This window comes from Esox lucius, chromosome 4 (genome assembly GCF_011004845.1).
Source record: "Esox lucius isolate fEsoLuc1 chromosome 4, fEsoLuc1.pri, whole genome shotgun sequence".
NCBI classification, from domain to species: Eukaryota; Metazoa; Chordata; class Actinopteri; order Esociformes; family Esocidae; genus Esox; species Esox lucius.
Window position 1 is genome coordinate 22,996,748 of NC_047572.1, and position 13,667 is coordinate 23,010,414.

Genomic DNA, 13,667 nt, shown 5'->3' on the forward strand with positions numbered 1-13,667 from the left:
ACTGTTGCCATAAAAGGGTGCACATGGTCTGCAACAATGCTCAGGTAGATGGTAAGTGTCAAAGTAACATCCAAATGAATGGCAGGACCCAAGGTTTCCCAGCAGAACATTGCCCAAAGCATCACACTGCCTCCGCCAGCTTGCTTTCTTCTCATAATGCATCCTAGTGCCATGTGTTCTCCAGGTTCCCCAGCTGTGTGTTCTGGCACCTTTCTGTCAGTACCCGCATTCATTTTTTCAGCAATCTGAGCTACAGTAGGTCGTCTGTTGGATCAGACCACATGGGCCAGCCTTTGCTCCCCACGTGCATCAATGAGCCTTGGCTGCCCATGACCCTGTCATCGGTTCACCGCTTTTCCTTCCTTGGACCACTTTTGATAGGTACTGACCACTGCAGACAGGGAACACCCCATAAGCGCTGCAGTTTTGGAGATGCTCTGACCCAGTCATCTAGCAATCACAATTTGATCCTTACGCTTTTTCCTGTTTCTAACATCTACTTTCAGGACAGAATGTTCACTTGCTACCTAATATATCCCACCCACTGACAGGTGCCATGATAACAAGATTATCAGTGTTACTCACTTCACCGGTCAGTGGTAGTTATGGGTGATCGATGTATGTGTTCTACCTAAGACAAAGTTTGGGGAATTATAGGGAAAGGATGGGATCATGCTCCCACTCATACAAGAAACTACTTTGCTTCATCAACTGGGCAATGTGCAATTTGATAGTTAAGATTGTATTACATTTTCCAGCTGAAAATAGGTTTTTCCTTTATTTTCACCTGTTGACATTAGGTGCATCACCAAAAAATAAATGCAAAAATTAAATACATACATAGAAATTCTACATCGTACATACAAACGTGTTTAGCGCAACAAATGTTTTCAGGGATAATGTTCTTAATGGGAGGTGGATGAAGAAGACCCAGGGAACTGGTCCATCAGCTCTAAGACATACCCCATCAGGAGCCGGACAACCTCGAATTGTTGGTCAGAATTCAAGCGTTCAAGCCACGGAGCCATAAGGTCAAGAATCGTATTTGCTGGATTCTCCCGCCATCTCTTGGGCTCGTCCATCTGCAGCATGAGTTCAGGGTCCAAAGAGACCACGGTGTCCTGGCCCGTGCAGGCACGCTTTCTTAGTTGACCGCATGGAGCACTTTTGCGCTTAACTGCCGGTCTCACAGTGGGATGCGATGCACTGTCCTTATCAGTAGACACGTGCTTCCTTTGTTGATGCTTCCTCAGGTTATTTTTGTTAAGCCACAAACTGCAGTTCGGACATTTGATTTTCTGCTTGACTGCAGATCGCACAGCTGGACACTCTAAAACTGGGCATTTTACAGTTGCATTGGGTTCATCTGGGTTTAATGAAGTTGAACCTGTGTCACCTGGGACCTTCACAGTTCCACTGGATACATTGAGGGCCTCTGAGGCTCTTACAGTTGACCCTGGGGCATTCTCCGTTGACCCGGGGGCATTCTCCGTTGACCCGGGGGCATTCACCGTTGACCCGGGGGCATTCTCCGTTGACCCGGGGGCATTCTCCGTTGACCCGGGGGCATTCTCCGTTGACCCGGGGGCATTCTCCGTTGACCCGGGGGCATTCTCCGTTGACCCGGGGGCATTCACCGTTGACCCTGGGGCATTCTCCGTTGCATGGCTGTCATCTGGGTTACAGCTGGGTCTGTGTATTAACTCACACTGTGAAATGTGTTTAGTAAAATCTCTCCTGTTTACATAGGTCTTGGGGCAATGTGGGCAGTGGAAATGCTTCGCTGCTCTGCACTCCAAATGACATATGAATATTGTGAACTCTAAAATGGAAAGGAAATAGAAAAAACATTAAGAGTTTGCTGAAGGGGATGCAAGTAGCCTGGCAACCCTAACTACATAATATGACGATGACAGGTTTCAGGTAACTGAAATATTAGTTTTTTTTTAAAATAACTTACCTCTGTGTAGCACAGCCTTCAGTCTGTGAGATTCAATGTGAGTCAACACACTGGCATAGTCGCGCGGCTTGAAGATGGAGGGCTGGCAGAAGGGGCAATAAAACAATTGGCTCTTCCGACACTGGGATAAAACCGCACGGCCATCAGCTGCTTTTCGCACTGTGATATGCTGTCAATTACAAATGGCAAATGTTTAGCAAGCTGGCTTGCTAGTTGAGTTGATAGCTAACTTAAGTAGTTGCTCATGGCAAACACCATCATTACTAGAGTAGAAAAGATCAAAACACATTTGGTATTTAAGCATGAACATTGGCACACTTGTGTACTTCTTCATGCCGAACAAAGACTGATACAGTGCAGTTTCATCAAAGCCTATAGTTTAGGTCAGTGGTATAATTACATTTACCTGTAATGAAGTTATCATGGTTTCCCCCAAAATAACAAAAACATTTTGGTTTCAGGACCTTGTGTAATCAATAACCAAAACCATATAGTTTGTCTTTTCTTTCCTCATGACCGCAAGAAGTTAATTTTTAATTAGTGACGTATAAACACTTAAAACGTAAACGTTTAAGAATGGTATGCTAACAACTTCACTGTCCGTTGAAACTTCATATTGCAGAGGCAAAACACTGGCTACACTTTGAATTGGGTAAAACAATCTGCACTAAACACACTGAATAGTTACAATTGATGTAATCTTTAAAAGCAAGATGCAATTAAGTTTGAGTTGCAGAAAAACATTTTAAAAACACTGCTTCCTTTAGTTAACTGCTTGCCTGCTTTACCATACGAGTACCAGAGAATTAGAAAATGTATACACAAATGCTTCAAAGTATTCAGATGTATTCACTTTCTCCAAATTGTTTTGTTCTATAGATTAAATGTGTAACTCATGAAATCGTTCAACCTACACAATACCCTATAATGGAAAGGTCAAAACGTGTCTAGAAATCGGTGCCATTTTATTGGAAAAAAAAACTAAATCAAATCGCTCATGTACATACGTATTCAGATCCTTTAATTCTCTACTTTGTAGAAGCCTTTTGTACCGTGATCACAGCTTCTTGAAGATTCAACAGGAGACTGGACAAAGTCTACCTAAACTCTTCTCTTACAGGAAATATGTAAGTTCCACACTTACCACTCTGTTCATCCTTCCCTCAACCCTAGTCCCTGCCACATAGAAGCATCCCTGAAATATGGTGCTCCCACGACATCAATCAAAGATGATAGTATTAGCCAGGTGAGCCAGGTGGAGCTTTACCTTGTGTTCGCTAGACAGCGCTCTGCAATTAGACCTAACAGTTTTGATATTGCCCAATTATTATTTTTTAAATAAGTGATTTTCCCAGTGCCATTATGAGATACTTCACTGATTGTTGGCAAAGCAAGACTATTAAATCAATTATGAATTCACACAATGACAAAAAATGTGGAGAGAAATAAAGCGGCAATAAGTAAGACTGTTACTGTACTAATAACCATAAAATAAGTTTTACTCCGCTCAATGTTTTCCTGTCCATCTGAGGTCTGACAGTAACACGCTGAATACAAACACACGCACACACACATTTGTGAAAGGAACACATTGAATACAAACGCATTTCATTTTTGAAGAACATAAGAAAAATGTATATATATAAAATAATATATTACTGGAGTATGTGAGCGGAGTGGAGCTGATGGAAACCCACTCATGGCTCTCTGAGCAGAGGTTACACTCTGCTCCACATTTTTCCCATCGCTCTGCTCAAAACCCCTCTTCGCTCGCAGGAAAAATAATTGCCGCTCCAAATATGCTCCATTCATTTTTTGTTTAGTCACAATTCAAAATACATCCATGAATTTTGTGATTATGTATGTCGAGTATTCGTTTTTATATCATAGATAGAACAAGTATTTGATACACTGCCGATTATGCAGGTTTTCCCACTTACAAAGCATGTAGAAGTCTGTCATTTTTATCATAGGTACTTTTCAACTGTGAGTGACAGAATCTAAAACAAAAATCCAGAAAATCACATTGTATGATTTTAAAGTAATTAATTTGCATTTTATTGCATGACATAAGTATTTGATACATCAGAAAAGAAGAACTTAATATTTGTTAACGAAACCTTTGTTTACAATTACAGAGATCATACGTTTCCTGTAGTTCTTGACCAGGTTTGCACACACTGCAGCAGGGATTTTGGCCCATTCCTCCATAAAGACCTTCTCCAGATCCTTCAGGTTTCGTGGCTTTCGCTGGGCAATACGGACTTTCAGCTCCCTCCAAAGATTTTCTATTCAGTTCAGGTCTGGAGACTGGCTAGGCCACTCCAGGACCTTGAGATGCTTCTTACGGAGCCCCTCCTTAGTTGCCCTGGCTGTGTGTTTCGGGTCGTTGTCATGCTGGAAGACAACGACCCGAGGTTGGAGTCTGTTTGATTGAGTGTGTGGACAGGTGTCTTTTATACAGGTAACAAGTTCAAACAGGTGCAGTTAATACAGGTAATGAGTGGAGAACAGGAGGGCTTCTTAAAGAAAAACTAACAGGTCTGTGAGAGACGGAATTCTAACTGGTTGGTAGGTGATCAAATACTTATGTCATGCAATAAAATGCACATTTTTATTTAAAAATCATACAATGTGATTTTCTGGATTTTTGTTTTTGATTCCGTCTCTCACAGTTGAAGTGTACCTATAATCAAAATTACAGACCTCTACACGCTTTGTAAGTAGGAAAACATGCAAAATCGGCAGTGAATCAAATACTTGTTCTCCCCACTGTATACCAAGCAATACAGTATTTTAAAGAAGGCTAGCTTGTTATTAACAACATGAAGGGATGGGGATAGGCTATGAGTAATCATCATTTCAAATAGTCCAAAATGCATACAATCAAACAAGTGGCACTATATAAATCAGCTTACCATTAATTTGTATACAAAATAGTAAAGCATTTCCCGTCCACTATTGGCTGCTCAGAAAAATCAGATGCTCAGCATTTTTAAACAACATTTTGCCTACAGAATGTATAAATAAAATAGTAAATTTAGTTGCTTGGGATTCATTTAAATTGAAAGGAAAAATGCTGTATCAAATTGCAAATCACATTTTAAGCACTCTGCATTTTAAATTAAATAATAACGTTATGCTAAATGTCTGTCTATAGTAACTTGGAATTCCCATTTAGAAACACGAGTTTTGCCAGAGTCTGTGGCTTCAGAATCATGTTATGGTGATGCATTTCTTCCCATTGCTGTAGGTTACTTCTCAACCTCTCCTTTCGTGCCCAGCGAGGACCATTGCAACTGTGTGAGGTAGAGCCGTCGCATTTGTCTCTAAACTGGTTACACACCAGATCATCCATTATCAACCTCTCGGTTTTAAATCTTCCATCCAAGACAGCAGCTGGGACAAGATGCTCATCTTAAAAGTACCGCGTGTAACGAGTGGAAACATTGTCTTATAGTGTAGTTTTCCAATAATATTATAATTAACAGATAATACAACTACTATCACATTTAATTATATATATACGCTATGGGTCTATTATTTAAGATATCAAAACAAACAAATGGACAGGTGCCTTCGGGTATTAAACAAAAAATACTCAATTAAAAGTAGACAAATAAAACAAAAAATAACTAAAAGTTTTAATCCTACCCACTTTGTTCACATAAAGCATGTTCAAATTCGTAATGATTATTTAGTTGTGGTTACTACCGCAATCCCTCTCTTGCATGTTCTTGGTTCTCCTCATTTCTGCAAGGTATATTTATTTACACCTGTCAGTTTTATCAGTTTCTTTATTAAAGTATTGAGTAAACTTCATGAAAAGCAACAAGGTTTATATTTTTATCCATGTAGGTCAGATTCAGACATACTTTTGTAGACCGTCAACGTGAACCTCAGCTTGGGTGACCTTAAATAACACGGGAAGGGGTCGGGTTAAGCTCGTTTGACTCCGCCCACATTCAGCCTCGTCCCGAACCGCACACTGCAGTCAGGGGTACTTGCTCCGTGGTGTCAGGATACTTCGCGAATCCAATGTATGAAATGTGTACTATATAATTGTTGCAAAAGTCTGATTTCGCCTAGTTTATCGCTGTTTGCAACTCGTTCTAATTAATATTTAACATAAAGCTGCAAAGTTAAGAGTAAAGTTAAAACGGGAGTGGGCTCATCCTTTGATTTGGACTCCGCATACCTTCCGCCTTCTGGTTCAGTTGTTACATTTCTCCAGGGTAGAGTGTGAACTCAAATGTGGTCGGACCTGAAAAGCGCCTAGAGCAAACGTACGTCGTTTAAATCGAGGTTACCTTGGCTAGGTGACTGCTTTGCTAACGGGACAGATTAAATAGATAAACAACCAACCACGTGGATGTTAGACAGCATTAAAACAAATATTGTAGGAGGCATAGGGTGCGTATTGTGAAAACCGGACAACCAGTAAAATGGGAGATTTGGCATTAAGGTTCCATTAAAATTCTTACCCTATTTGAAAAATTAAAACTAACATTCGTCCAACACCGCAGCCCAAAATAAACTAAAAAAAATGTTCTGCCTTACCGTCATCTCTGAAACGGGTTTTCTACAGTCTTGTACCAGAGTCTTTTGAGCAACAATGAAAATAAACTTCCGGGTAACCTGAATTTCAAAATAAAAGAGGTCAACGTTTTGATTCAAAACTGACAAATTACATTACAAATGTGCCTCTCAAAACATTGACAAAAATATTTGATATTTAATAGTATTTTCAATAAAAAGTGGGTGTTAAAACACGTTCCAAGGTCAAAATTCTGACAATGCGAATGACTACATAGTTTAAAAACAATGTATTTTCCACAGTGAAAGCAATGTAGGAAATGTTCGGTATAGTGTGTAGAGTAAGACAAAGCGGGCTCATCTGTGTGCTACATCTCGTAACACAATATTTTTCACACCCTCTTTAGCCTCCAATGAGGCTTTTCAAGCAGTATTATATACTGTACACAGGCTTGGGTAGGTTACTTTTTGAATGTAATCCGTTACAGCTACAAGATACCTGTCCACATTTGTAATCAATAACGTAACTATTTGATTACTCAAACTCAGTAACATAATCTGATTACATTGAACTACTTTGAGATTACAATCGTATTAAGAGGCATTGGAAAACAAATAGGAATAGCCTATAACCAACTGAACACCTTTTGCGGGATCAATCAATGTTAGAGTTTACATAGCTGGCCAAAAACAGAATTAGCATTTTACCTTATGGGTTGTGTTGGCTACAGTGCATTTGGAAAGGACAAAAGCTGAATTAGCATTTTACCATATGGGTTGTGTCGGCTACAGTGCCTTTGGAAATGGGTTTCTAAACCACTGCTTTTTACTTCAATATGATTATGCTACATCTCTACATTACACGCTAAAGGTCTGTCAGATATTCAGTCATTCCAATTAATCCAATAAACCTTGATGTTCCAGAATTTGACTTTTTATCTGAACATAACCCAAAATCTAATGATGCATAAGCCTATTCTGTTATTTGTGTTTTATTCATGTTTTAAATTGCTTCAAAACTAAATGTCAATTACTCGAAATGGGTATTGACATTGTTGTATATAAAAATGAAGATATCCGTAGCTTTTCAAGCATAAACTAAATCTGCAGTAGTCTGATGATTTGCTACACAACCAACATTGTCAAAATGTTGCAGTAACCCCAGGCACTCGAATGAACGTTTGCAATCGTGAACACCCGCATAGAAATAAGATTTACCCGCGTTAATGTAACCTGCAATTATTATGGCCACCAGGGATGGATTTTCAAAACGCAAATTAAATAAACTGTCATTATAAACCTGCACTCTTAGCTTAAAGTAATGATGTCAGCAGCCAATGATAACCAATTAACACAACTTTCAGAGATGCAAAGCAAGCAGCATCACATGGCCTACCTGTATGGACGGAGTTCATGTGGCTGCGTCAACTGCAAATAACCCTTGGCTGAGTGCTTCCAGACACACATTTTCTCCTCAAATGCCGCGGGAATATCCATGTTTTATCTTGAAGGCAGTGCCATGTTACAGCTATAAATAGCTGCCTAATCTATTAAACAATTCCTGTAAAAGTTATTTGGTGCAACTCGTCCTGGCTGTGTTGTTCGTTGAATTTGACAAATAAACCTTGAAATAGATATAACATTATACATCGAGGAGATAACTAAATAACATTTTATATGACTCGGCTAATGTTATCAAACCAACCAAAATCGGAGGAATTTAAACTAGCGCTTCCTGCGTCACTAAACTGCGCGTCCTACTTCTCGCACATCATCACACACACACACCTGAGGCGCGCAATTCATATTTTGGTTCAAATAACAATGTTTTTATAACATTAAATTATAAAAAGGTGGGAGTAAATTAGCGATCTCTCATTGAAGTTAAATAATGTATTTATAACATAGCCAATTAAAAAACATCAATATAATAAATTGATTCCTTGACAGATGGCCCTAACAATTTTGGGCTGAAGCTGCATCAAACTAAGCCATGTTGTACTGGTTCGTCTGAAATGTATCACAATCCACCAGTTTCACTGCCACACTTCCAAAAGAATAAACACGCGGAGGAGAAATAGTGGCATGTCTGTTAGCTGGCATTTGATTTAAAAATCACTTGATTCATATCCAACACAGCCATCACGAAGTCCAAGCAACTGAAGAGGGCTTGTTCTTACCTTGTAAAATCCAGCCTCAAATTAACTTCAAATATTTATTTTATATCCAGGCAACAACCCAACCCATTTAAGTTCAACACATTCATCCTGTACATTTCATATCACACTTCAGTGAACTTATAGTGCTGTGCCTACAAATGGAATTTACTGGCCAAACAGATTAATAAGCCTCACTCTGACATGGTTTGTTCATACAATTCATTTATTTAAATTTATTCAGTGTATCATCAGTACAAAAACCCAACACTACTTGATTCATCATTAGGTAGTCATTTTAGGGAAGGGAGGGACCAGCTGTGATACCTCCCGCCGATCATCTCCCATTACAGATGTGACACTTCCAATTTCCTCAGTTGTTAGCATTTTCTGTGGTCCTGGCATCCTGGCGAGGGTTAATAAACATAGTTGGCTGTGTGCAGAGACTGCGTGGAAGCCTTGTCTGCACCAGCAGTGGATGTGTATTCTCCTTTGGCAGCCAACCCATTGCTCTGAAAATGACATTTGGGTTAGTACCTATTTAAATACAGAGAACAGGTTTCCAGGACTAGGCTTAACACTGGTCTACAAAACAGGCCTTACAAGGCTTAAGGTCCAGTGTTCTAAACCACAACCTCTAACCAACGTCATTTTCCTGTCGCAAGACGGGCGTGAAGCTTCTCAGTTATGTCCATTTGGCTGGCCTCCACCATCTAGCCCCCATCTTACCTTGGCTCTTGAAGTGAAGGCATCCTGAGCCGCTTTCTTGTTGCTGGCCTTGCCTTGCCAGGCGGCAAGAGCAGATGCCTGGAGTGCGCGGCCATAGGAGAAAGAGAGCTTCCAGGGTCGGTGGAGGGCTGTCTGATTCATGGCGTTCAGGTTCTGTGTGGCCTCCTCCTCACTCTGGCCACCAGACAGAAAGGTGATGCCTGAGGACAGGGTAGAATGTTTAGTCATCTGGTGGTTGATTTTAGCATAACCTGACATCACATGATTACTACTAGTTGTAGTGTTTTTTTAACCCAAGTACACCGCTACACCTCATAACCACACCCTTAACCCATCCCTTCAAGCAAACTCAGCCTCACCAGGCACAGCTGCAGGGACAGTGCGCCTCAGGGCAGTTACAGTGGCCATTGCAACTTCCTGGGGGGTGAATTTCTTTGGGCAGGAGTGCCCAGCAGTGACCATGTTGGGCTTCAACAGGGTGCCCTCCAGGTAGACGTGGTGGTCATTCAGAGCCTTGTAGGTGGCAGCTAGGACCTGGTGAGAGGGGTCGGCAGAGTCACATCAGTGAGTGGCCAAGGGTTTGAGATTGGGGTATGAATTGGTAATACCTGGTTAAGGGGGGGATGACAGAGCAGCGGGTGTTTTCAACTAAAGACTAGCAGTATTTCAGGGTGAAGTTGTGATCTCACCTTCTCAGTAACATACTGCGTGCGCAGCAGGTCGTGGGTTCCGTCAGGCAGAATCTCTGGCTCCACGATGGGCACCAGGCCATTCTGACAATAGAATGTGTGGGTGTACAAACATTGCCATGAATGAATCAAATTTTCCTTATTTACAAGTTGTTTGCACCACCTACCCAGCCATATCCTGAGGTCCAAGCATTGGACATTAGATGTTAGTGGAGTTATAGAATGGGCAAGTCGTACACACCTGTTGGCAGATACTGGCATATCTGGCGAGTACGTTGGCGTTCTCTGCAATGGCAAGGGCCGAGGGACAGGCATCGGAGATCTTGAGCACACACCTCCACTTGGCAAAGTCACAACCATCCTTCTTGTATTGAGCACAACGCTCGGAGAGTCCATCAAGACCTGAGGAGGGGGTGACATCACATTACTTCGCTAGTCATGCAACTTATTTCAGCCATGTCAGTCTGATTCAACATGGGAAACTAATGATTTAAATTATAGTTAACAGTAATGTACCCTGTGTGGTTGTCTCTCCATCAGTTCCATTAAGACCAGCTGTGCCTTTGTCCACCTAGAACATAATGTAGAAACCCTCTCAAAGTAGTGTTTAACCATTACATCTCACCCACCCAGCCTTGGTAAGTGAGACCAATATACTTTCTAATATAGTTTGTACTGTTGGCTAGGTGAGCATATTATAGAAATAATCAGTGTTCAAAACACTTTGAGAAAGTGGATGGTAGGCATTCAAATCAAAACAGACTTGGTCCGCTCACCTTTATGCCGACGACAATACCCTTGTCCTTGACGAGCTTGGGGAAAGGCACACCCTTGTCTGACTTCTGGTACAGGGTCTCATGGAAAAATATGATCCCGCCAATGCAATTAGCATCAACAGCAGAGAACAAGAGGTCGCGGAATGTCCGACGGTTCTCCTCATTGTTTTCCACATTTATCTTCTCCAGTCGCTTACCCATGGTGCCTGGTTCAGAGAGGATACGAAAAAAGGAAATTATTTGGGGTGGAGCACAAAACTCAGACAGATAGTTGCCTAACAGTCGAACACATTGCCTCTTGTGTATAATGTACTCAAGAGTATAAAATGACAACTAGAGGATGACAGTTGCCTAGCGCTAATCCTCAACCTCCCAACACCCCAGGGCTACAGCTTGCAGCTTCCCACCCCCCCCTAACTCCAGTCACCCAGTCCCCCCGGCCCAGCTTGGCCAACTCACCTGTAGACTCATCAGCTGCCAAAATGCCTTTCCCCGGAGCCACAATCCTCTGAGCAATGTCAGAGAGCTCCTTCTTCTGTGCCGGAGAGAGAGATGGGAACTGTGTAGTCATTCTGGGAAGGAAACAAGTCAGTTAAAAACAAAATGGAACTCAGTTCAGATCATTAAGAAATCCTACGGTGTTTGTTCTGCTGCTCTCTCGTTGACATTACAGCCACCACTACTCAACAGGACTTTCACCCTCCCTGTCACCTGCTCTGTCAATATGTGGCTTTTCTGCAGTCTGAACTTTAACCCGAAATCAGAAGAGTTACCCTCTCCCCACCAAGGACAAAAAGGTTCACAGTTCACTACTGTTCCTCACAAAAGATCCATCGATGTTAGTCAGATTCAGAAATCCATAATGATTAAAAGAAATTAAAAAATAAACATGCGTAATGAAACCATTACACAATAAAGCCATAGGTGCGACAGCCACACCAGAACAACAGCTAGAACGCGGATTATATGAATTTGAGCAACTGTGGCAATTGTGAGGCGCGTACAATATAGCCCTACTGTCGCCCAAACATGCACTGGGGAACTACAGAAAGCGTGCGTTCAATTAATCAAAGTTCTAAATTTCCGATAAAATGTCTACATTTTCAAATAAAAATGGTCCGCCTCCCTGAAATAAAACATCGCGAAAACCGAATTGTAATCGATCCGGAGCATGGGATGCAATGTTCCGCATACTTCACTGTAGATTAAACGTAGGAAACATCCACATAACCTTTTCACATCGAGTTGCTTTGCAACGCACTAATCGCATTGCACCATTTGAACAAACTCTGCTTTCAGCGTTGCAGCCTAGAAAGAGGTACAATAAAATGTTGCCCAGAAATTATGAAATATTAGTATGAAAAGCTCAAAGAAAAACTTACTTGAATATAGAACAAAGTTCAAACTAACAACTTAAGAAATAGAAGTCACCGGACTTTCCTGTCACCCACAAACAATTAGGACTAATTGAGAAGGCAGATTTCTGCTTGCGAAGTTCTATTTATTAGACGGGATGACAGAGGACAAGGCTGGGCGATGTGGCACGGGCGTGCATCGCCTCTGGAAAGGCTATTGGTAGAGACAATCAGAAAGGGGCGTGTTTTTGTGTCAGTGTTATCTGTACACTTTGGGTGTTATCTGGTGTTAATTGATCAGCTCAGTATTAAAAGAACACTGTGTGTTTTCTGCAAACCCTTTGTTATAAGGATAGCCTACCCTATGTTGTATGCATTAGTATGTTAGGATCGATCGGTGAATCGGTGACAATTTAAAGGCTATATATTTATTATTACTTCCACTGATTTAATGATTAATAATGTATCTGCGTCAGCAGCTATATTTCAGCTCTGATAAGGTTGCTGTGTAATCATTCTGGCACTTTACAGCAGTTCAGAAACTGTACGGTCAACTTATTATGTACAACTGTTTGCAAAGTGACCATACGGTTTATTCTAAATGGTATATTATTTAAGAAGCTATGCAAAGGGAAAATCCGAAATTCCTTATTTATAATTGTATTTAATCTTTGTATAACTAGGAAAGGCCTTTTGAGACACATCTGTTTTGCAAGGGAGACCTGATTTAGAACTTAGCTCAAATCATTACATTACAAGATTTTATACATGCAACATAATTAACAGCTTCATCAGGCCTACAGGAAACACTTACACTCCTGAACCGTTTTCATTAGTTTTGAACTAAATGAGGGACACACTCTCTGGTGTACAATGGAAGGCGATCTTGCCTTACTGTAGCCTTACTCTAGCACTAGAAGTAAAAACTTGTAGATCAGGTTTGGAAAATGCTAGTTGTAAATTTGGGCAGGCTAGTAAAGCTTAGTAGATGAACACACACTAATGGAATGAAATGCACATTTCAAGTGAGGTTCACAATTTGGTGCAGTGGTAGGTGAGGGACTTTTGCAACAAACAGTATAGTGATGCCTATTGCAAAATAACATTTTAGTTCATGCTACCTCTCAAGATAAAATAAAATAAAAAAATGTAAAGGATAGTTTGTCATCTAACCATATACCTAGGAATTTAAAGGATGGGCCCTTTTCAGTGGATGTTGATCCAGATTAAAAAATGCACACTTTTCTTAGTCTGGAAGTGACTAAGAAAAGTCAGGGCCTATTTGATTCCAAAGAGATGCTTGACGTGACTAAAAATCACTCTGGAGCTCTTCAATAGCCTGAACCACAAATGGACGATTCGGATAGATAACCACATCATTTACAGGTTTCAGGGTCATTACAAAAAATTCAGAACAACTTGGGTCCCTGCGTTATTACTACCCTGTGGCATTAACTATTCATTTT

The 13,667-nt window shown here is 40.8% G+C and overlaps 2 protein-coding genes across 3 annotated transcripts; both read right to left on the bottom strand.

Annotated features, from left to right (window-relative positions):
* Nucleotides 1–506: 506 nt before the first annotated feature.
* Nucleotides 507–6,598, bottom strand: LOC105025205. 2 transcript variants are annotated; one of them, XM_034291670.1, is made up of 4 exons: nucleotides 6,521–6,598; nucleotides 1,961–2,129; nucleotides 1,624–1,822; nucleotides 507–1,581 (listed from the first exon to the last, which is right to left on the bottom strand). In XM_034291670.1, the coding sequence occupies exons 1-4, from the start codon at nucleotides 6,524–6,526 to the stop codon at nucleotides 906–908; spliced, it is 1,050 nt and encodes a 349-aa protein (XP_034147561.1). In that variant the 5' UTR covers nucleotides 6,527–6,598; the 3' UTR covers nucleotides 507–905. The 2 variants fall into 2 exon arrangements, with proteins under 2 accessions (XP_034147561.1, XP_028975047.2); XM_029119214.2 differs by having other exon boundaries at nucleotides 732–1,822.
* Nucleotides 6,599–8,857: 2,259 nt separating this feature from the next.
* aldob (aldolase b, fructose-bisphosphate) lies at nucleotides 8,858–12,382 on the bottom strand. Its single transcript, XM_010895729.4, has 9 exons — nucleotides 12,229–12,382; nucleotides 11,306–11,418; nucleotides 10,847–11,052; nucleotides 10,587–10,641; nucleotides 10,312–10,472; nucleotides 10,071–10,154; nucleotides 9,741–9,915; nucleotides 9,382–9,581; nucleotides 8,858–9,164 (listed from the first exon to the last, which is right to left on the bottom strand). The coding sequence occupies exons 2-9, from the start codon at nucleotides 11,415–11,417 to the stop codon at nucleotides 9,069–9,071; spliced, it is 1,089 nt and encodes a 362-aa protein (XP_010894031.1). The 5' UTR covers nucleotide 11,418; nucleotides 12,229–12,382; the 3' UTR covers nucleotides 8,858–9,068.
* Nucleotides 12,383–13,667: the final 1,285 nt, after the last annotated feature.

What these genes read in the sequence shown, in the direction of transcription:
- LOC105025205 (XM_029119214.2), bottom strand. An exon ending in GAAGGCTGTGCTACACAGAG is followed by an intron (nt 1,823 to 1,960) that starts GTAAGTTATTTT and finishes TTTCCATTTTAG; the next exon opens with AGTTCACAATATTCATATGT.
- aldob (XM_010895729.4), bottom strand. Translation starts at nt 11,417, where the DNA reads ATGACTACACAGTTCCCATCTCTCTCTCCGGCACAGAAGAAGGAGCTC. An exon ending in GGCAGCTGATGAGTCTACAG is followed by an intron (nt 11,053 to 11,305) that starts GTGAGTTGGCCA and finishes TCTCTGAACCAG; the next exon opens with GCACCATGGGTAAGCGACTG. An exon ending in CGCAGTATGTTACTGAGAAG is followed by an intron (nt 9,916 to 10,070) that starts GTGAGATCACAA and finishes CCCTCTCACCAG; the next exon opens with GTCCTAGCTGCCACCTACAA.